The sequence below is a fragment of the Malaya genurostris genome, chromosome 1 (assembly GCF_030247185.1).
Source record: "Malaya genurostris strain Urasoe2022 chromosome 1, Malgen_1.1, whole genome shotgun sequence".
NCBI lineage: Eukaryota > Metazoa > Arthropoda > Insecta > Diptera > Culicidae > Malaya > Malaya genurostris.
In genome coordinates, this window is record NC_080570.1 from 71069835 (window position 1) to 71091965 (window position 22131).

Here is a 22131-nt window from a genome sequence, read left to right on the forward strand (position 1 = left end):
AGAGCTCATCGTATCCTGGTAGTGCGGTAAACATTGGAGTATTTCATGAGAAATGATTCTTTAATCCGTACCACATCGAAAACCGATCACTTCCTTTGAATTAACTTCAGTATGATCATTATTCATGGAATTTGGCAACCCACATTCCTTCCGTTTCTCGTTGACGTATTTCCAGAAGTGCTTTGGGTTATTACTCAAATTATTTGGAGTTTTTTTGCAGATAAGCAGCGAATAGTTGTTTGTTAAGGTGTTTGTATGCATCGTTAGCAGCAATGTACTGTGATTTAAGGTAATCAGTTCGATGTTCGGTTATATTTTCCAAGAACCGATCTTTTAGCAGATTTCAGGCGTTTAAGGCGCTTGCATAACCATTTAGGTTGAGAGATGTGAGAATAATTATTAAATACATCACCTAAATTTTTCATGGAACTGGTTCAAAGAGTGAAAATCGGTTTGGCAAAAATTGTATGATTTTGTTTCAGAACATGTAAACAATTCGTTTATATCTGTCCAACATGAACTATATTCATCACAAATTGTTAACCCTATTTGGTGAATCGGCGGTGCTTGGGACTCTGTTATGACCGAAACTTGCATTGTGCCGTCACACGAAACCGAAAATAGAAGATTGAGCAAACAAACTCAACAAAAATGTATTTGTTTATTTATTCTCTGAGAGTTTCAAAAGTATCCGACTTAAAATGAACTTTCAGTAATAAATTTTATCCGTTGCATTTAATGCTGGCTGCCAGCATGCTGGTGTCAGTGTACTGCCCTCTTAGGAAAAAACTTTCAACGGTGGTCCAATGATTGATCGTATTTGACCAACGAAGGACCACCGTTGAACGTTTTTTCCTAAGAGGGCAGTACACTGACACCAGCATGCTGGCAGCCAGCAGAAGTGTAAACGCTACATAAGGGGCGGATAGGGTCTATCACTTTTGAAAAATCATTTATTATTTTCATTATATTTTCTTATAGTAAAAGATTTCTACTTCGATTGACTTTAAAACTTGTCATAACATTTTTAAAATGTTTCATTATAATAAATTATGAAAGTAAAAATATGATTTTTTGAAAATATTAGACCCTGCGGGTTCCCTGGAGTAATTATTTGTTTCCATTGATTTTATAGACAAAAACGTGCTTAATCCACCTAGCAGTGAGATGATAACTTTTTCTTATCCATCCGGATGTGTTTTTTGCATGAATATTCTTCGGTGTTTTAGTACTCATAACATTATTTTAATGACCGTCGATTTAAGTGGCAATTTGAGATTTTAATCACTCATTACTCTGTAATATCGAAACTGCAAATCGGATGTAATTTGAATCTAAAAGTGTGACAAAAGTTCCACTTGAGAGTTTACGGTAATTTAAGGTACTTCCAGGGCCGGTTTGAATTCTAAAAATTCATCATTCTGTAATTCCAGAATCGGAAGTCAGAATTGGATAATATTAATGAAATTTGTGTTTGTACATCTGGCTTTTTTAGTAAACGATTCGATACTGGAACCGGAATTCGAAAATAATTTTAGCCAGGCCCGTGCGCAGGAATCATCCATGGGGGGGGGGTTCAAGGGGAGAGGGGGGTGTCCAAAAGGCGAAAAGGCGGCTCATCCACTATATTGATAATGTAAAACGAATTCTGACAGGCTTGTGTGCAGAAATCATTGAAGCGGGGGGGGGGGGGGGGGGGGGGGGAGGTCAAGTTATTTGCACATTTGCACTTTAATATAATAAATACTCCATTGTTCATGAAACTTAATTTTAAAAAAATTCTTCATGGGGGGGGTTAAAACCCCCAAAACCCCCCCCTGCGCACGGGCCTGATTTTAGCCGAAGTCAGATAAATTCACCTGAGTAGCTGTATAGTTTACATTTGTTTCAAAATGTTTGAAAATCAGTATAAACATCTTTGAGAAATCGTAGTGCGAATTAAATTTTTGGGTGTCTTTCTAAACGAAAACTGAATACAACCAAAAATGAAATATGTTTATTTGGTTATCGACTATCCAGTATGTAAACCCGATAAACCTGATTAAGTTATGTGATTTAGATATTTTTATACTAATCATCCTGTATCTAAACCGGAAGTTGGATCTGACTGAAAAGCAAGATGTTTTACAGGATCTTAAAACTTTTCATTTGAATTTTAGATCGATTCTGCCATCTACGAGAAAAATGGGTCCACAATTTTCGTTTCGTTTCATATATCATCCTGTAAATGATTGAGTCATCTCCGAAAAAAATTTAGTGAAATTATTTGTCACACACGCATTTACTGATTTCGAAGAACTGATTCGAATGGTATAAGTATGGATGTTATGTTCTTCCAGCATTTATTGCTGTAAGTAGTTTAAATCAATATAATTATGGAATTGCTTTCGACTGGAAAATGCTGCCATCATTTGGTTTACATATGTTGTGACCTGTTATTCTTTGGTCACAATGTTGTTCCTCTGGTCACTGAGTCCAGCTTGTATATATATGGCAAATTTGTAATATTTGTGTTTATATTAATTGTCAGTAAATGTCTAAGTAGAATTTAAATGTCAATCGCGTTTCTACTCCGTGTTTACACGTTTGAGTCACGTTTAAGTTCTGCTTAATAGCCTAGGTTGGTGTCAAAAGTAGGGTTTTGTTCAATTATTTATTCTATTTATTTATTATTTATTTATTTATTTATTTATCTATTTATTTATTTATTTATTTATTTATTCAAAATTTATTTATTTACATTCATTTACTACATATTTATTATTAAATTATATATTATTTATTCAAAAATATTCATTTACTTATATTCATCAATTTATATATATCTTTGTTATTGTTCAATACCATTCATTCATCAAATCATATTGCATATTTATATAATAAAAGGAAACAAGTGTAGTAGGTACAAACATTAATCAAGACACCAACCAGAAAACGATAATACATTGTAACCGTCATCTGTCTACACACTGTCATCGTTGTCATCATCGTCATCATCGCAGCATAAAATGCGGGGTGGCATGCTTTGAAGGCGGCGGTGGGATTGGGATTGAAAATGGACAGCAAGCCTATAAAACCGCGGGAAAAACCTTGAGCGGGAGCTAGTATTTTTCTGACCAGGAGGAGTGAAGGTTGCAGCAACGAGTCACATGCCAAACGTGACAGTGAATCTGAAAGTTTTGAGTGGATCCAAAGGGATCAACAAACCGCACCGAAGGTAGCCTACGAACGTTTAACTCGGGACCATTCGTCGCTTAAGCCTGGCTAAGGTGGCCGGTTAAAATTCGTTTATTGTTCGCCCGACGTGAGTGCCTTCGCGATGAAATGTAAAAGTAGTGCTCGCCGTACCACTCTCCGGGTACTATCATCAGAAAGCAGAGCCTTAGCTACAAAAGGCCAAAAGTTGCTGCTTTACCTGGATACCCTGGTCATCTTGTAGCTGTGTCATCGCCCCTGAAGCAAGTGCCACCCTGCAGACGTCGCCAGTACCACTAAGTCGACCAACGAGCATCACGGCCGCAACGGAGAGTTGAGCTAAGACGTTCGTCAATAAACTTGCGCAAGTAACAAAAGTGACAATCTTTCTGTTTCATTGAGTCTCTTTCCTTAGAATATAGTGTTTAAAAATTACATTTGTGAGGTCTTTCTTTTATATACAAGCTGTGTCGTCCATTTTGTTTAGTTTTATTTGTTACTTGTTTCCGCCGAAACGATTTACTCAGTGGCCACAGGTTGGGAAGAAAGTCCGCCCAAAAATAGTGAAGTGAAATTTCTCCGGGGACCAAGAAGATAAACGACCCTGAACTGGTGGTCCGGTGCAGAAAAGCAGCCACCAGTAGTGTATATATAAAACGTTACGTAACAATGTCATATTCGAACAATTATGTTGCCAAAAACGAACCGTGCTAAAATCGGCCCGAGGCAAAATGTCATGAAAAAGGATACTGTACACAGTCTTTTTGGTACTTAGAAACAATTGTATGTAACAGTATAAAAAATCGTGTTTTACGTTGCTCCCAAGCATTGCTTTGTCATACAGCGCTCAAAACTTCTACTGCTGGAATAGCGGGAAAAGTCGCTTACACAAAAATAACTATATCTCCGTTAAAAATGGACGGATTTTAACAATCTATGGCTTGTTGGATAGATATTACCGTGCGGCATCTAAATCTGAAAACATATTCTGTTTTCAAAGACGAGTGTGACAGATACTGTCAAAAAACTGAAAATTTTGACATAAAACTTCGTATAACTCAAAAAGTAAACATCCGATCTCAAAACCATTCAGTAGCGTTCTGGGTGACGGAGAGACCTTTCATTTGCGACTAGTTTGATCAAAATCGGTCCAACAATCTCTGAGATCTCGACCTCTTAGTTGACAACACACATACATACACACACACGGACATTTGCTCAGTTCGTCGAGCTGAATCGATTGGTATATGACACTCGGCCCTCCGGGCCTCGGAAAAATTTTCTAAAGTTTGAGCGAATTCTATACCTATTTTTTATATATAAAAAAGGTAAAATCTTTAAACGCGTTTTCCTCGAAAGCAGGTTTTGAAAGTCCGTGTCGATCGCCATTACTACTGCATCAATATAATATAAAATAATCATGTTCAAAACGTGCTATATACGTAAGTAAATATTTATATAATGACTTGAAAAATTATTGGTAATGAAATTGTTTGTTTAAAGTTATACATTTCATAATTGGCTTAAAAATTAGCAGTAAAAAGTTTTCATAATATATATTATTGAGTTTCGGAAGAAGGGAGGAAAGAGTTTGAACCTCGAAAACCCTCCCATGCACACGCGTCTTACTACCGGTATACTGAAAGTCGGTTAATTGTACCATTTGCTAATATGAATTACAAACTGAAACAGTTTTAAGCGCAAATTAAAATAATTTTAAATTTTCCTGCACCTTCGACTCAAATGACAGGTCCCGTATAACCAAAGCCAGTTTGTATTTCCATCAACTTATAAATTGGAACAGCTATGAGCCAAAGCCAAAAGATTTTTTGCGGTTTTTGCTATCGTCATTTTCTATGACGGTTTGAAATTTAAAAATAACTTATCACCTTGTAATTCTGAAACCGGACTTGGACAAAATTCAGCAAAATTTTTATAAAACGCCTTTTATTTGAAGTTGGTTTTATGAAATCACCCTGTAATTCAAGAATCGTAATGTGGAACTTAGAAACCTTGTATGGGACTATAAGATATTCCACTTGAATCTAAGTTTGTAAATATCGGTTCAGCCATCGCCAAGAATACTGAGTGACAAAATTTATCGCACACATACACACACATACATTTGATTATCTCGACGAACTGATTCGAATGGTATATGACACTCGGCCCTCCGTATCTCGGTTCAAAAGTCGGCTTTCATAGTGATAGTATAACCTTTCTTTATGGTAAAGGCAAAAAACATTATTTTAATGTGTCCGTTGAATGAATGGAGATTTCTTACTAGAAGAAGTCTTCAGAAAATGAGAAAAAAAATTACAAGACTGAGTGCGAGTAGCATGGTACGGTAGTTCTGCCACTCAAAACTAATGTGATCAACCATTAATTAGTATCCCAAGCATGAATTGTTTTGTCACAGCCATCGTTTTGTCTATTGCTACAGAAAACACATGATATAAATACCTAACGTATACTAGAAAGTCTAATGACAAAACGTCGAAGAACAAAAGGTCAAAACACTAGAAGGTCGAAGGAATAAAAGGCCGAACACGTCAAATGGTCGAATATGACAAAAAGTCTAATTATCAAAACGAGTAATATAACAAACGGTCAAAAGCAACAAACAGTCGAATACCCATAAGGTCAAATACACCATAAAGTCGAAAGAGACAAAAAGTCAAATACGACGGAAAGGCGAATTCTGGATGAGTTGCATTGCATATATTGACTGAGTATTAACTGTTAAACCAAATTAATCTAAAAGGCTAAACACAGCTTGAGAGCTAAGCCGAGGCAAAGCATACGGGTCTAAGAACCTCTAATTTATTATAGGAGCGAAATTATACAAGATGTTTGTTCCCAAATTCTATGCTGTCGTTGGGAATCATTATCAATTCATGTAATTGAATTTCACAATCATTTGTTGAAATAAGGTGTGTCAATCTTCAACTATTAAAACATAAATCATTATAGGAAAGCTGGTTTGGGAATATTCACTCTTCGTGCTGCGTACCTGAAAGTCTTTATTGGTGCTACACAGCTGAAAATATTTTCTTCGTATAAAACGATTATTATTACTACTATCAATTACAATCATTATATACGTTTTTTTTTTCATGAACGTGCATGCTCAAGAACGGTCTTTATCAATTTTATTAAGACTTTTTGTTATGTTACAAATAACACACGAGTCACCCTAAAGAGGTAAACAATGTTTTAGTAAACTTATATTACCATTTCTTTTGGTATTTCATGTTAGTGTTTCCGCTACCGACATTCTCATCATTCACTCTTTTTTAGTATTTACCCTTTCGTCGCATTCAACCCTTAGTGGCATACGACCTTCTGTAGTATTCGACTTTTCGTTATATTCGACGTTTTGTCGTATTCGACTTTTTGGTATCTCGACTATCCGGTACTTCGACTTTTTTGTTATATTCGACCTTCTGTCGCAGTCGACCTTTTGATACATTCGACGATTTGTGACGTTCGATATTTTGTCATTCGACTTTTTGTCGTTAGACATTTTGTCATTCGACCTTTTGTCGTTCGACATTTTAGTATAAAACCATAAATACCACTTAAGGGGTTTTATACTTCACAACACAAGAAAAGTAGCTCATATCTTCCAAATTAACCTAGGAAATGTGAAAAAGATTTCATGTCAATGAATTAAAAACCATCAAATAGTACATGTTTTGATATGTATGTGGGAAATTGAAAATATATATACCTCTTTGAATTTACTTGCGACCAACCATTCTTTTGAAGCTCCTAAACTTAAAAACACGTTTTCTCGAAACCGCGCGTTCGCACGATAAAAAAAAACAATACTGAAACAATCGACACGAATCATTCATATTCAACAGAGAAATGTCTGAACCATTAAAATGCTTAAAAAGTTGTTCCCAAATCTTTTATTTTTAATACAAACCACAACAAAATTCTTTCTTTTTTCTTGGATATATGTTTATATACTGCAGAATATTTCACTATTTTTTTATAATCTGAGAGTCAAGCACTTTAGACGAGTGTTTGATCAATTTGATATACCAGTTCAACTTCGGACGATATCGTGATAGCGGAAAGTCGACTTTTTTTAAACTATCCTCAATATGTTTTTTATTTCTTAATTTTATCAGGAGATACTAAAATTGTTCGTTGTTTCTTAGGGTACCCCCCTTAAACTCATTCGAATTTTGGAGTAATCAATGCGTCCTCCTTTCCCCTGTGTACAAAACGAAAACGCTTATAATCTTGATTAGTATTTTCGGCATAACAAACATGCATACTTTTCTTTCTTTTCGTCTTAGACTCGTTAATGCATGACAGTTTGTGTTGAACTGTTATGCCACCTAGCAATACAACATAAACCACTCAGTAGATGTAAACTAAATGATATTTTCAAAACAATTCGGTGCAAAACAAAAAGGGGTGTTACAAATAGCGTCTGAACAGCGGTTTATGTAGTACTGCTAGGTGGCATAACAGCATGACGACTCTAAGACGGAATATAAAGAAAAATAAAAACGATTATGTGTCCTAAGCGCACACAAAGGGTTGCTCATAAATGAAACATGCATAATTATTCGAGCTGATCTGCTTGGGATTCAAAATAAAGTGCCTAAAAAATTTTTTAAAATTTTAAGACCGCCTATAAAATATGAGACTGCTATATGCTTAGATTTTGTAAGAAACCCAGAAATATCGAAATCCGTGTCATTAAAATGATTTTTTTAAATAAAACAATTCAAATAAATCTAAATTCAAAATCCACTATAAAGCAAAGAACGACTCTAATGGTCATTTAGGGGTTAGCCAAATTTTGTGCTAGGGCACATAACCGTTTTTATTAGTTTTACGTTTCGTCTTTGACTCATCAGTGCAGAGTAGTTCAAATTGAATTGCTTAGTGCTAAACTCGGCAGTTCAACTTGAACCGCTAAGCAGACGTAAAGTTTCTGCTACTTACAGAACACTTTTTGTTTTGCAACGGAGTGCAATGTCTTTTCTGAAGTGCCGAACGAAAACGTGTTTTCGACTATTTCTGGCCGATGCAGGTTAGGTCATTTAGGGGTTAGCCAAATTTTGTGCTAGGGCACATAACCGTTTTTATTAGTTTTACGTTTCGTCCTAAATGACCTAAGGGCTTGTTCATAAAAGACGTCACGCTTTTTTGGCGATTTTTGACTCCCCATACTCCCTTTGTCACAAATTGTCACAGAAGCAAAACCCCAAAGTAAGACATGACATGATCTACGTCTGAAATCGTTGATCTCTCGCCCTTTTTCAAATGGAGTACAATTGAATAAACTGCATCAGAATCAGATAAGAGAAATTCTTATGATATACTATTATCAATACTAGAAAATCAAATTACTGAAAAAATTGTCAGTGCATAACTTAAGTTAAACCGTTTAAAGGCATCTTTTTCTTTTTTACTCATATTAGGCAAAATTTATTAATTTCGCTAATTTACTCGCTCCTCCGTGCACTTTTGCTGATCACAACAGAAATGATTTCCTGCTTCACTCATTTCCGAATTTACAAGAAGAAGCTTTTCATCAACAAATACACGTTTTCCTATAGAATGTAAACGTTTATTTTGGAGATTTTTTCAGGAAATAGGGCAAAGCAGTAATATAATTAGGTATTTCAAAAATGCGCTCATTGAAAATATTGGACGTCACATTCCAAAAACCTCCCCCCTTCCCCCTGTCACAAAAGGTATACACGTTAGTGAACAAAAAGTAAAGAAATCATAAGCTCGAAATAGGTAAAACACCTTTTAATAAAATATTGAATCCCCTATTTCCGAAGAGTTCTTTGTCAATCTGTTTACATTGACCTTTCTATATGGTAAAGCCAGCACGTTTAGAAATATCAATTTCCCTGATCCAGCCTATCTCTCTTCGTACCGATCATGTACTATAACCGAACATCTTCCAAGCTTTCGCAGTTAGTCGAACTCAGATCGTTACGAAGTGAACAAGTCGAACGAGGTAGCAATTTGATTAGTGGTGATATAGAAGAGGATCACACTCCAGTGCAGGATGATGCGCTTAGCTCTGCTATGCGTAGCAAGTTTTGCTGGATTGGCTTTTGCAGCGAATCCGAAAGCCGTTGAAGAAGTTCTCAAATGGCAGCAAGTGCAGTTCGATGTTCCAGAAAGTGGTTAGTATAGATATAATTGCTACACGTGAATATCTCGTGCAATATGAATGAATCTTTCCAGTGACTGCCAATCCGGACGGTTATATCCCAATCAATAACATCCCAATGAGTGGTGTGCACTACCAAAATCGAGTATTTGTCACAGTCCCTCGTCGTCGGTGGGGAATTCCATCCACGCTAAATGTGGTACAGATTTCGCCACCATTTCCCAACACGAATCCTATCTTGAAGCCATATCCAAATTTCGAACTCAACGAACTAAGGGTAATTATTTTTCCGTTTTTGCTAAAACTGGTTAATCTAAGTTTTATTGATTATTTTTTACTCTTCCTTTTGCTTCATTCTACAGTCAGATCTTCAGCCAGATGCGAACCGAATTGTGACGGTGTACCGCCCACGTGTGGACCGATGTGATCGGTTGTGGTTCATTGACACAGGGATGATGGAAATCCCTGGTAAGTATTAAAACTAAAAACATTTCAGTTATTGGCCTAATTAACACGGGAATTTTTCACTGTGATAACGTAGCTGATTATTTTCTCGGGAAATTCTATTCAAACTTGAAATGACGAAACTAGCTGTATACAAAATTGGTGAAAGGTTTTCGAGGTTATCAACAGTTCCCTTCTGTGCTCGATTGAGATGCGGTGTGAATGTAGAAAGTCATCGAAAATATGCGTTGGTTTTTAGAACTTCTTGCACAAACGGAAAACCGGTTACGTTCTCACCTACGTAGGTAATTAATATCCGGTTTTGCCAGGACTGAAGATGATAGCGTGTGATTTCACACGGAAAATAAATACAAGACGCAGCGCATATCGTTCCCAAAGTAATATTCAAGTTCAAGTTTATGAGCTTTATTAAATTGATAATGATTTTCGATTCCTGAGATGTTTTATGAAAGAATTGATATTTGAAGCATTCATGTACTGTATGATCTTGTATATGCAAATTTCTGTTTTCTGATTTTCTTAATATAGGGTAACAGAGGTATTTTGGCTTACCTGACTAACTTTATGGATTTAATCGCCTCGTTAATGCATGCTGCATGTTGCATCAATTTGAAGATAATTACCATTAAATTACCTATTGCGGAAGGGGTTTTCAAAGATATTACAACATTTGGTGGATATTTTTACAAAGTTAGCCAAAATACCTCTGTTACCCTATTATTCTTTTTGACAATGTAATCATCCTGTTTGTCCAAAAAGCATTTAATCGTTATTTTTAAGTTTTCATAGTATTGGTAAATCTTTCATTAGACACCAGATGATTAGTTGTCCACACAGGTAAAAACACAGTTGCAAGAAGATTATTGCTGTAATCGCGCAGAACAAACATTTTACAATCAGTTTGTAGTGCGGTCTCTTAACAACATTAACAATCGAACCGCAAAAATAATCAAAGAACAGCGGAACTTTTCAACATGAAAACATACTTCCACAGCAAGATAATATCAAGAAATCTTAATGCAAAACAAGTCAATAAATTAGGCATAATAAAAACCGGTTTTAATCCACCTAGTGGTGTGACGACGATGCCTAGCTCATATTACTCGTTTTCTTATAAAAATTACTTATTATTTTGTTTATGAAAATCAGTTGAGCCATCTTGGAGAAAAGTGAGTTCCGCTCTGGAGATATTTTTTCCTGTTTCCGGTATTTCAGGAACTGCAGTTTTTAGTCCAATTTAGAAAAATTTATTCCTATTTTGCCTCGTCGCTCTATACAACGGCTAGGAATCTCAATCATTCATCACCATGTAATTCCGGAACCGAAACTCAGATCGGAAAAATTCAAGAATTACTTTTAAGGATGAACCTTTTCATTTGAATCTAAACTCGAGAAAATCGGTTAAGCCATCTCGGAGAAAAGTGAGAGAGTTCAGTTTTGGAGTTTTTAAACCACTATTTACGATATCTCCGAAACCGGGCTAAGGGTACCGGTACATCCGATTTGATTTTGTGTGAAAGTCAGATCCACACAAAATTTGAAACATTTCCATGGGACAATAGTGCCTTTCATTTGAGCCTAATTTTTTTTTTGGAAATCGGTTCGGTCATCTCGGATAAAAAATTTAAAGCTCGATTTTCACAGGTAAAACACCCTTTAAGGTGAAATGTAGTTTTTGGTCAATTATTCAAAAACTAGACTGGTTTTCGTGAAATCAAAAACACTTAAGTTTTCGCAATTGAATTTAGCACAACTAAGTATTCTTAGAATTTTGAAAGTGTGAGAAATGCACGGTGGGCACGGTGGCATTTTTTCCTGAACAAAAATTACATATCAAATAATGAAATAAGAACTAGTTGAATACAATAAAATGGTTATTGTAAGAAATCGTTTGTTTTCTAAGTAACTGTCGTTTGTAATGCTAGTAATGTCCAAGTCTGTTGAGTTCAATGCATTGATGTTGCTGAAGCAATAATGCATGGCTGTGTAATATCATATAATAGGTATTACTTCTGATTGCACCAATTCATTATAGCAAAACTAAAAATTCTATTCAGACCATAATTTATTTGGCACAATCTCCAATTGTATTAGATAATAAAAAAAAACTCTAACGTCAAGCAAAAAAAAATTTTGATACTACGTTTATTGTGGAATTTAGCCGTTTCATAGCATAGCTTCTATTACATAGCTAGTGCTACGATCCTATTGACACAAAGAAAAATAATAGTATAACCACTTTCTACTTATTCGAAGATAACAATGAAAGTCAATTAGAATGGAATATATCGGCAATAATTCCAATCCAATAATTTATTTTAACAGTGTTTTATTCGATAAGGAAATTTGACCGCGCTCTATCGTGCGTGTTAAGTGAATTACATAAATTCCATCTCATCGGCGTGAATGGTCTGGTGAACTACTGTTAAAGATACCAAACATATTTGAATGTTGTCTTGTCTTCAATCGTTCTTTTGAAGGAGAATCCATGCTTGCTACTAAACTCAGGCATATACATCGTAAGCAGGTTAGTCAACACATATAACACCTTATGTTAGTCAATCATAATTACTCATGGTTCATAGTAATAGTAATCGATTGAATTAGGACATATTCAAAGTGTGATGGATTCAAAAATCCATTACGAATCAATGAGTCTTTTTTACAGGCCAACAAAACGAGTGGTAAGCCCACTGCGCTCAATCACTGAAAATATTCCTGGTTTCTATGTGTCGGTTTTTCTTGTTATCGTAACAAGTGGAGATGATAATTTATCAACTTCACGAAATTGTTGATTTGAAAACCTTACAAGCTATTGTGAACTCATCAATTTTTATTTTTCAGGGAACTTCACCATTGTACAACGTCCATCAATCTGGGCAATCGATTTGAAGACGGATACTCCAATTCATCGATACGAAATCCCCGCAAAGGATGTAGACAGTGGCTACGGTCTAACTTCCATAACACTAGATGTTGACCCGGACGATTGCGAAAAAGTATTCGTCTACATTTCTGACCTTCAAACGTACCGAATGTTAGTCTACGATTACCAGAATCAAAAATCTTGGCGTTTTCTGCATAATTATTTCTTCTTGAATCCGCTGGAGGGTGATTTCCGCATCCAAGGTATTCCATTCTCATGGGATGATGGAATTTTCTCGATCGCACTGAGCAATCCGGATCCTGTTACGAAGTTCCGCACGGCGTATTTCCATGCCCTTTCCAGTAATTCTGAGTTTACCGTTTCAACTGCGGTTCTTCGTAATGAAACAGCATCTAAACGGAGCTACCACGATAATGATTTCCAACTGCTTGGCTATCGTGGTGCTCAATCACAATCCAGTATTCATGCGTTCGATCGTGAAACTGGTGTGATCTTCTTCGCCCTAATTCAACAGAATGCTATCAGCTGCTGGGATACTAAAAAACCATTCGCTCCTCAAAACATGGCCATCATTTACAAGAATGACGCTGAAATTGTCTATCCAAATGACCTTGCGGTAACTGCCCTCTTACTTCACCTTTACAATCTAATAATTACCTTTTATCATTTATAACACATTTGTAGATCGACAATGATGGCTACGTTTGGTTCATGTCTAACTCGATCATCAAGCTGCTCTATACTAAGTTGAATTTGGATGAGTTCAACTTCCACATATGGCGTGCCAATATTAGACAAGCCATTAAAGGCACGGTGTGCGATCCGGCCATTCGGCCTAATGTCGATGCTGTTCAACGATTCGGAGAAAGTACCGGCGGTGACCGCGTTACATTCCTTGAGTACAAGGACAAATACGGCCCAGGAGGTGGACCATTCGGTGGTTGGGGACAGAGCGAACCGAAGCATCCTGGTCGACCGTAGTAAATGAGAAGACCAATATCAATTTTATCAGAAACTCACGAAAGGTACGATGACAAACAGTACGAAGATTGAATAGCATGACAAATAAACGACTCTCATCGAGCATATGGTATTTGATTATGAAAGAAATCTCTTTTTTTTCCTCAATTCAAATATAAATCGAATACAAAACATTTTATACATCAGCCAAAAATTAACTACCATCACTAAACCTAGAAAAAGTAAAACGTTTTAAATCGAATACCCACCCACTAATGCTTCATTGTAAACAATTTATAATTCCGACTCTGCGAAAGTTTTGAAAAAAAACCTTATTAATCTGGAAATTGAAAATAAAAGCTACTTTAAAGTGTATTGCTTAAAGAAATCATAGCGTTGAATAAAAAATCTTTTTTAAACACATTAAAACTTAATCGAGGAGGTAAACAAAACGATATACCTGTTTTAATCCACTTAGTGATGTAATAATGCCTTTCTTAAACCACTCATATTATCATATATAACACTGCAGTATTCTTCAAAATACTTCTCTTTAACTTTTGAAAACAACTGAACATCAACTAGCATACAAATTGAAACAGCTCGGTATAAATTGAAACTGTTCTCAGATAAGTTTCCAACTCAGAAATGTGAAGTGAATTCCACTATTTCATAGTATTCCGGAACCGAAATCCGAGGACCGGTATAGCTGAGGTCGATTTGTATGGCCATCAACTAACACAATTCAATTAGATTTGAATCAAATTCCGAATATTTCTTACGTTGTTTACATAGCCGTTCTAATAACGGTTTGAAATTTTAAGAACTCATCAATCGGTTATTCCGGAACCAGTAATCAAACCAGGATAAATTCAGCAGTATTATATGACACCATTCATTTAAATTCGAATTTATTCAAATCGTTTGGGTCATCTCTGAGAAAGGATAGTGAGTTCCATTTTGGAGTCAATTTTTTCGGTACATTAGGAACTGGAATCCGAGAGCCAGTATAGATTCATAAATTTAATCGTCGCTCTAAACGACGGTTTGAAACTTTTAGTCTTTGTACTTCCGGAACTGGAAGTCGGATCCGGATAAAATATTGGAATTTTAAATTGCACTACACCGGTGTAGGTAAGGTTGCACTGAAACCGTTCGTTTTTGCCAATTGCACTACACCAGTGCTACACTTTTTCTGCACCGATACCAAATACAAATAATAATAATACCCCTAAGTCCCATACAAACGAACCGCCAATGTTTGGCTCGCAGCCTGAACAAGTAAGCCTAGGAAATTACTCCCTTTCATTGCGATAGTTTGAAAATGTGGAAGGAGATCGTTTCTGGCAACGCTTTATGCTAGTTGCTACGGTGCAAAACAAACTTGTTTGTTTATGTTTATCGTTGCTGTATTAAACTGCAACAATCAGTCTAAATATCACCGGCACTAGCACAAAAGATGAAAAATGAACACAAACACCCACGAATCTACAAATATCAATACAGCTAGTAGTATATTCATGGTGGCTTAACCATTCTAGATTATTGTTTAACTTACATTTCGCTTGTGATCTTGATTATCAGATAAAAACTGTTTGTTTATTTATTTTTCACTATAATAAACAGTAACTATGGTGAACTTGTTCTTACCCTTCAGTGTTGCTAGTTTTATAGAAAACTCGTTAGAGTACATTATCACTCTGACAGTGTACCGCACGATGCAAAATGTGTCCTTGAAAATTTGTCGAAGTATCCCGTATTTTAATTTGTATTTGCCGATACCACTGGTGTAGCACACATCAAAAGTTTGGTGTAGCTTTGTGCAATGGAATCGTTTATTGTAGTCAATGGTTACTGTTTATGTTTTCGTCATTTTTGTTCGTGTCCGGTGTAGTGCAAATTAAAAACGCCATTAGTATTTTTGATTCGTAGAGAATACGCTTTTATGTCGTTTATTTCTTATTGACAGGCGCGTATGTAGGGGGGAGGGGGTGGTGACTGGGTTAGGGACGTATTCAGCGGAGAGCGGCGGGGGGGGATCTTAAGGACGTATTCAGCGAAGAGAAGGGGGGGAGGGGGTGTCGCTCCGCTAAACACAGAAATTATTAACAGATACAGGGGCTTAAATATCTTATAAACCTGCTATTATTTCGATTCATGGATTGACTTTGTAAACGCGCTTGGAGATGATGCGGTAGAGATGACTTGGGTAAACCCCCCGTTTTAATGGATGTTTTTTTCGATTTGCTAAAGTATCCAATTCATACCCGGTCTCCCCTATATTATGGAAACACCTCCCGAAATTCTTTTCTGGGTACGCATCTGATTATGGGATTGCGTTTTTCTAGGATTAGGTAACAATTTTAATATCGTTATTAGAAATCATAATACCATCGCCGCGCAGTCATATTGCTATATTTTTGTCTGCTACACGCCGAAAAACAGTGGAACAGTTAAATTCGAAAAAGTTATTAAAACAAAAAAAAAACATTAGGAAACAACAAACATCTTGTTTTAGTGTTTCATGAAACAATATTTACAGTATCGAACCAGACTTCGGAAAAAGGTGGTAAACTTCTCAAAAAAAAATGTATATGTGACGTGTCCAAGGGCTGTTTCGTATCCATCAGAAAATTGGGATCGAAAGTTTTTTCTTCTACAAAAACTCTAGAATTACGGAAAATTAGTACTTAAAAAAGCTTAGGTGCGAACTAATCGCCATTGGAAAAAGAATCTATCGCCCACCGGTTGGGCGATCTTACGACGTTCGACCAAGGTTCTAGTTAGAGATGTCCTGCAGTACAAGCCACCTCTAAGTCTAGATTGAATTCTATAGTTTGTAGCACCTGCGTAACAAATACTACACGCTATAGACTGGAATGGGGCCCTTCGTCCAAGGGATGCAAGGTGGAAACCAACGAAGAGCTCCGGTGTTTCGGAAACGAATGTTTGCTGAATGAGGTTTGGATTTTGACTGTGTCTTTATTGATAATTTTTGGGTTTTTATATCTAAATTTCTTAAAGCCAATTATTTACAAATATATATAAGTACATTGAATATTTGAATGATTCCTTATGTTCCTACGTTGCGCCGCTTATGTTATTGAATATATATCAATATATCGCGGGGCGACAATGGCATCGGCATCGAGAATGTTGACTTAGCATAATTTGTCTGTTTTACGATGTGACCGACCGGACTCAACGCCGAGTGCAGTTGATGTAATTTGATTCTTCCTCGCGGTGTGCAGTAAGTACTAGTTGTATGAATTATTGCGGTCAAAGTTTCTTTAATCATGAATGAACGAGTGTTACGGCAATAACAGCTGATTTTTGTTTTGGATTTAAGGTTTGCGTCGGCGACATACCGGGCCCCGTAAGTCTATCCAGTAGATCTTACAAGAACAAGCTGCCGACGCTTCATAGTTTATTGCTAGTCAATGTTCTCTTTGCGTACGAGTACCTTATAATTTTGCATTATTTGTTTACGCTTGTTTCAAGTTAAGTCTTCTTTAGTGTGTTTCTGATTATCTACTTTGATTTTGCAATAACAGAATCTAAATTTTTGTTATACAAGCTTAAACTGTTTCATCGCTTATGGCTGTTATCTTTCTTGGTGGTCTTCTACGCGGAAAAGGGGTGGGTTTATTCGTCATTTTGAACGTTGGTCGTTTTGTAATTGGTCGTCGTCTACTGCTTTTCTTATAGTAGATCGTACTGATAACTATAGCTGCGATGAGCACTGTTGATATAATTGCCAGGATAGCCGTGAGGTTGTATATTGAGCTATGGTCGTTCTTAGATGTTTTCTGCTGTTGATTGGGTGATTCGTGTGTAGTCAAAGGTTCTTCTGAAGTTTCCATTGGTTCAAGCAGGTTGATTGTTGAAGACGGCATTTCTTTTTGACTTTTGAAAAATATTTTTCTCTCTAATGATGTTCCACCAATACTAGCGTGTGTCATGCTGTATTTAGTTCTAAGCTCGCAGTCAGGATCTAGTACAACAATCGCCATTGGGTGTGTGACGCCTTTTAATTCGGTTCCGCAGCGTATGGTGATAGCGCTCGGGTCTTCGGCTATATATAGTATTGTATTTGATCTAGATAGTGAAACTACCTCTGTGTAATAGGTCGGTAGATTAGTTGTAGGGCATTTTCCAATGGGATGTTGGTGAAATATAGCGGCAGGAATACACGTCATTGCCGTTTGAATAGTTGTGCGATCGTGCAAAAAATGTGATTTGTTCAATTGCTTTATATTTGCTGATGGATAGAAGTACTTATAATGTTGATGAATCGCTATTTTTGGCGGATCGATGAAAATTCTTGTCCTATTTCTGAGGTCTGGTATACTTATTACCTTGAATATTTCATATGATTCCTTCGAAATAATCATGGATTTCATTGTTATTTGATATGTACTGTTTTTCAGGTTGATTTCGTATTGGGTTGCAAATTTATCCAATGGAACAAAACTATCATTAGGAAGATGTTTATTTATTTGTTGGATAAATTCATATTTTTCTTCTATTGTGATAGGATGATTTTTCAGTTTTCTATGTCGGAAGATGATGCTTTCTATCAGTTGTTTAGCTAACATCATGGTGTCCAATAAATGATCGGATAAAATTCTGGCATAGGCTATCGTAAATCTTTGATTTAATTTTTCTATACCGTTGAAGGCATGACGAATCCTTTTTTCAAAGAGGTTCGTTTGTTGATTTCTTTTTTCACTTAGTTGATTTAAGCTATATGTGACGTCATGAATCTTTTGTTCTTCGTTCATGTGCATTGCCGTAATTTGGTCTTCTAGCTCGTTACCTCCGAATAACAAATCCTTGAGAAATCCGAAGATTCCTTTTCCTCTTTTTGTTCTGGCTGGCTCTAAAATCTCCTGTTTAGCTGCAATACATTGTTGTTCTATGGAGGCGGTCAAATCGATGAGCGTCGGGTGGTTCATCTTCTTCTTTACGGCTTCAACAGCGGTTTTAATGTTCATACAAATACTATTAATAAAATTTGCGTCTTCGGTCGGTGATACATTAGTGGCAATTTCAGTAGTCCAGACACCTGACTTCAGAAGACAAGATCCTTCGTGATCGAAAATGAATCCTGTATCTGATATAGGCTTTAGTTCCAATCCGGAAGATTGATTTAACGATATTAGTGCTGCTGTCGTCACGAGCATTTTGGCACACATATTTGGTTGCTGTCATGTTTGCTCTTGAAGCTGAGCTCTGTTCGCATTCTTTACGCTTCGTCGAGAGTTCCTTTATGCACCCAACGAAATTGGTCGTTTCTCCCTTAACGTCTAATTTTGCCAATTTCACTGTAGGTCGTATAAGTTTTGTGTTCTCTGTTTGTACTATAGCGGACCTTGTCTGTCCGTCTTTTGATCTTCGTACTTCCGTTATAATCCCTTTATGGAATTTTCCCTTCTTGCCCTCTTCTGGGAAAACTACGACATCGCCCTGTTGTAAAGGGTCAGCGGTTTGTCTCCATTTTTCTCTTTTATTTAATTTGGGAAGGTATTCAGTACTCCATCTATCCCAGAATTTACTAGTAGCAAGTTGAGCTTTCTTCCAGTTTTCTCTTGATGCTTCGGTTTTGGTTGTATCGTTAAGAGATGGATATGTTCCTCCTGAGCATCCAATCAAAAAATGATTTGGAGTTAAGGGTTCATCATCGTTGGCATCCATGGGTATGTGTGTGAGCGGTCGACTGTTTAAAAGATGCTCTATTTCAATTAAAGCATTTCTTAGCACACTTTCTTTTGGTTTTGATACCGGCCATAATTTTTCATTAAGAAGTTTCTTGACTTCTTGTATCATGCGTTCCCAAGCTCCTCCAAAATGTGGAGCAGAGGGTGGTATAAAATTCCATTTTATTCCTTCAATGGCTGTTCGGCACTCTAATTCCTTCATAAGTTTACTAGCTCCAACCATATTAGTTCCATTATCGCTATACATTTCCGATACCTTGCCATGCAGGTGAAGAGTGCGCCCCAGCGCTTCTCGCATCTTCTTCCAATCACGACCTCCATAGGTCCAAAAAAGTCTACTCCTGTGTGTGTAAATGGTTTAAGTCCGGGAGTCGTTCGACAGCTTGGCAGATTGCCCATTTTAGGTGGGTGGGGGCTTGCCTTTTTATTTTTACAAAACTGACATTTAGCTGCAACTCTTTTCACAGCGGTCCTAATGTTGAGAATCCAGAAATGTTTGCGTATTTGAGCTATGACAGTTTCCGTTTCTCGATGTAGGTATTGTTCGTGGAAATGCTTTATAATGAGGTTTGTTACATGACCTTTGTTTGGTAGTAGTATAGGGTTCATGTTTTCTACTCGTCCGGAGATTCTAATGAGACCGTTTTCATTCAATTCTAAATCGTGGTCTTTGACGGAACTCTCTTGTTGAATATTGTCGTTGTTAAGTAATGAAATAAGTTCTGATGGGAAGGACTCCTCTTGAGTTTGTCTCAATAGTAGGATTTCTGCTAGTTTAAAGTTAGCAGGCGTTATGTGCCTGTTGAAATCGGTTTTCGTTACTTTTGCTTTCAGTTTCTCGACGTACTTTATCCAGTAACTAACTGCTTTCTTTAGTCGTCTCCAGTCCGAGCACCACTCTGTTTGTATAGTTATTGGGAGTTGTACCTCTTGTATGTTACAGATCATTCTTTCTTCATCGGTTTCTGCAGTTTGATTTTCGTCTTTTGGCCAGACATCCCTCTCTTCTTTATCTTGTTTATGTTTGGAAGTATCTGGTGAGGTGGATGCTGCACTTGGTTCCTTAAGGTCCTTCTTTTCAATGGTTTTCTTGGGATCTTTGGAGTTATTAAACGATTCATTTTTAGTTTTTATTTTGGTGTCATTTTTCTGGGAGGTTGTGCTCTCGTCGCTATTTCTTGTACGTAAATGGAGGAATGTATGATGGCGTGCCATGCATCCTTGTGTCCTACAGTTTGGCTTAGTCTCACAATTTTTTGATGAGTGTCCTAGTCGTAGACAATTGAAACATATGCGTTTCTCAAGAGCTAATGCGCGTCTCTTTTCTGTATTCATGTTTCTGAATTCCTGACATGATGTCAGTCAATGTCGTTGATTACAACAGAGGCATTTTACTGGAGGTTTGCATTTACCTTCAGTGTGTAGATTTATCCTTGATTTTTCCTTTGTTGGATATTCCTTTTCTGATTGACAAACCCTTTGTGCGACAAGGAGTGTCGCTCTCTTTTGTTGTGGTTTAAGGAATTCGTGTACATCCTTCAGCGTTAGTTTTTGTCTTGGCTGCCCGTTCGCAGGAGTCATGGCTTCAACTTCCTTGTCCGCCCATTGCTCTCTTAGGTTGAGCGGCAGACGACATATGATTTCTGCTATTTGTAATGGATTAGCAAGATAATCTTCACACTGTATTATCGACATATTTGAAACTAAATTGCCGAGTGTGACTACAAAGTCTACCATTGTTTGAGGGTTTTCCATACGTGGGTTCCGTAATTTTGTCAGATCCTTCCACAGTTCGTTGAATATCGCTAGTGGCTGTCCATATATACTGTCCAATGTTTCGATAACTTGTTTCTCGTTTCCCGGGTCCATTAACAATGCATTAATGTGTACTTTAACAGATTTATCGAGACTCGCCATAAGTCTATTGATGTTATCCGTATTACTGAATTGTCCTTCTCGTTTACTTTGTTCATAGAGTCGTTTAAAATTTGGCCAATCCTTATAATTACCGTTAAATTGTGGAAGCTGCGTTGCTGTTTGTCTTCTTAGTAGATTTGTAATTTCATCTGGTAGTTTTATTGTGGAAGCCGTGGAAGTGCTAACAATTTCGGGATCATTCTTAATTTGATGAATTTTGTTTGCCATTTCAAGCATGGCTTTTTGGAAAGCCTCGTCACGTATCTTTTGGCTTTCCAGCTGCGCCTCAAATTGACGCCGTAGCAGTTCAACCGTATCAACTGGGCTGCGTTCTTTGGACTTACTTCTCGTGGTTGTCCGTTTATATTCTTCCAGCTCCTTCTTCAGAAGCTGGATTTCCTTTATTTCTTCCTTACACCTTGGACAGTGCCAAGATTCCTTTACCGTAGGCTTTTTTTCTAGTTTGGCACATGCCATGTGGAACCAATTCCAACATTTCGTGCATTCCACCATCCATTCGTCCGCACTGTCCTTGTCCTGGCACAGGCGGCAGTTCCCGTTGGGATTGTTCACGTACGATGTGGAGGCCATATTTACGATGTTTCCTTCTGGTACGAATTGCGTGATATATCACCTGGTTGTGATATTGTACTGACAGACGTCAAACACTCACTCACTTGTGTATTAGCTATGAATACACTCTTTTTCGTTACAACACGTTTATTTGTCCGCTATGAGCTACGGACACGCTTGAACTTTTATTTCGTTCCCTTTAACGTCGCGAAACTTGAGGATAAATCCTCTCTGGAGCCACCATATATCGCCCA

General features: G+C 37.0%; 1 protein-coding gene across 1 annotated transcript; it reads left to right on the plus strand.

Moving 5' to 3' along the window:
- The first annotated feature begins 9167 nt into the window (after nucleotides 1-9167).
- Nucleotides 9168-13776, plus strand: LOC131440393 (L-dopachrome tautomerase yellow-f2-like). Its single transcript, XM_058611654.1, has 5 exons — nucleotides 9168-9368; nucleotides 9430-9632; nucleotides 9718-9823; nucleotides 12665-13323; nucleotides 13392-13776. The coding sequence occupies exons 1-5, from the start codon at nucleotides 9248-9250 to the stop codon at nucleotides 13686-13688; spliced, it is 1386 nt and encodes a 461-aa protein (XP_058467637.1). The 5' UTR covers nucleotides 9168-9247; the 3' UTR covers nucleotides 13689-13776.
- The last annotated feature ends 8355 nt before the right edge of the window (nucleotides 13777-22131 follow it).

What these genes read in the sequence shown, in the direction of transcription:
- LOC131440393 (XM_058611654.1), top strand. Translation starts at nt 9,248, where the DNA reads ATGATGCGCTTAGCTCTGCTATGCGTAGCAAGTTTTGCTGGATTGGCT. An exon ending in TCGAACTCAACGAACTAAGG is followed by an intron (nt 9,633 to 9,717) that starts GTAATTATTTTT and finishes TTCATTCTACAG; the next exon opens with TCAGATCTTCAGCCAGATGC. An exon ending in AGGGATGATGGAAATCCCTG is followed by an intron (nt 9,824 to 12,664) that starts GTAAGTATTAAA and finishes TTTATTTTTCAG; the next exon opens with GGAACTTCACCATTGTACAA.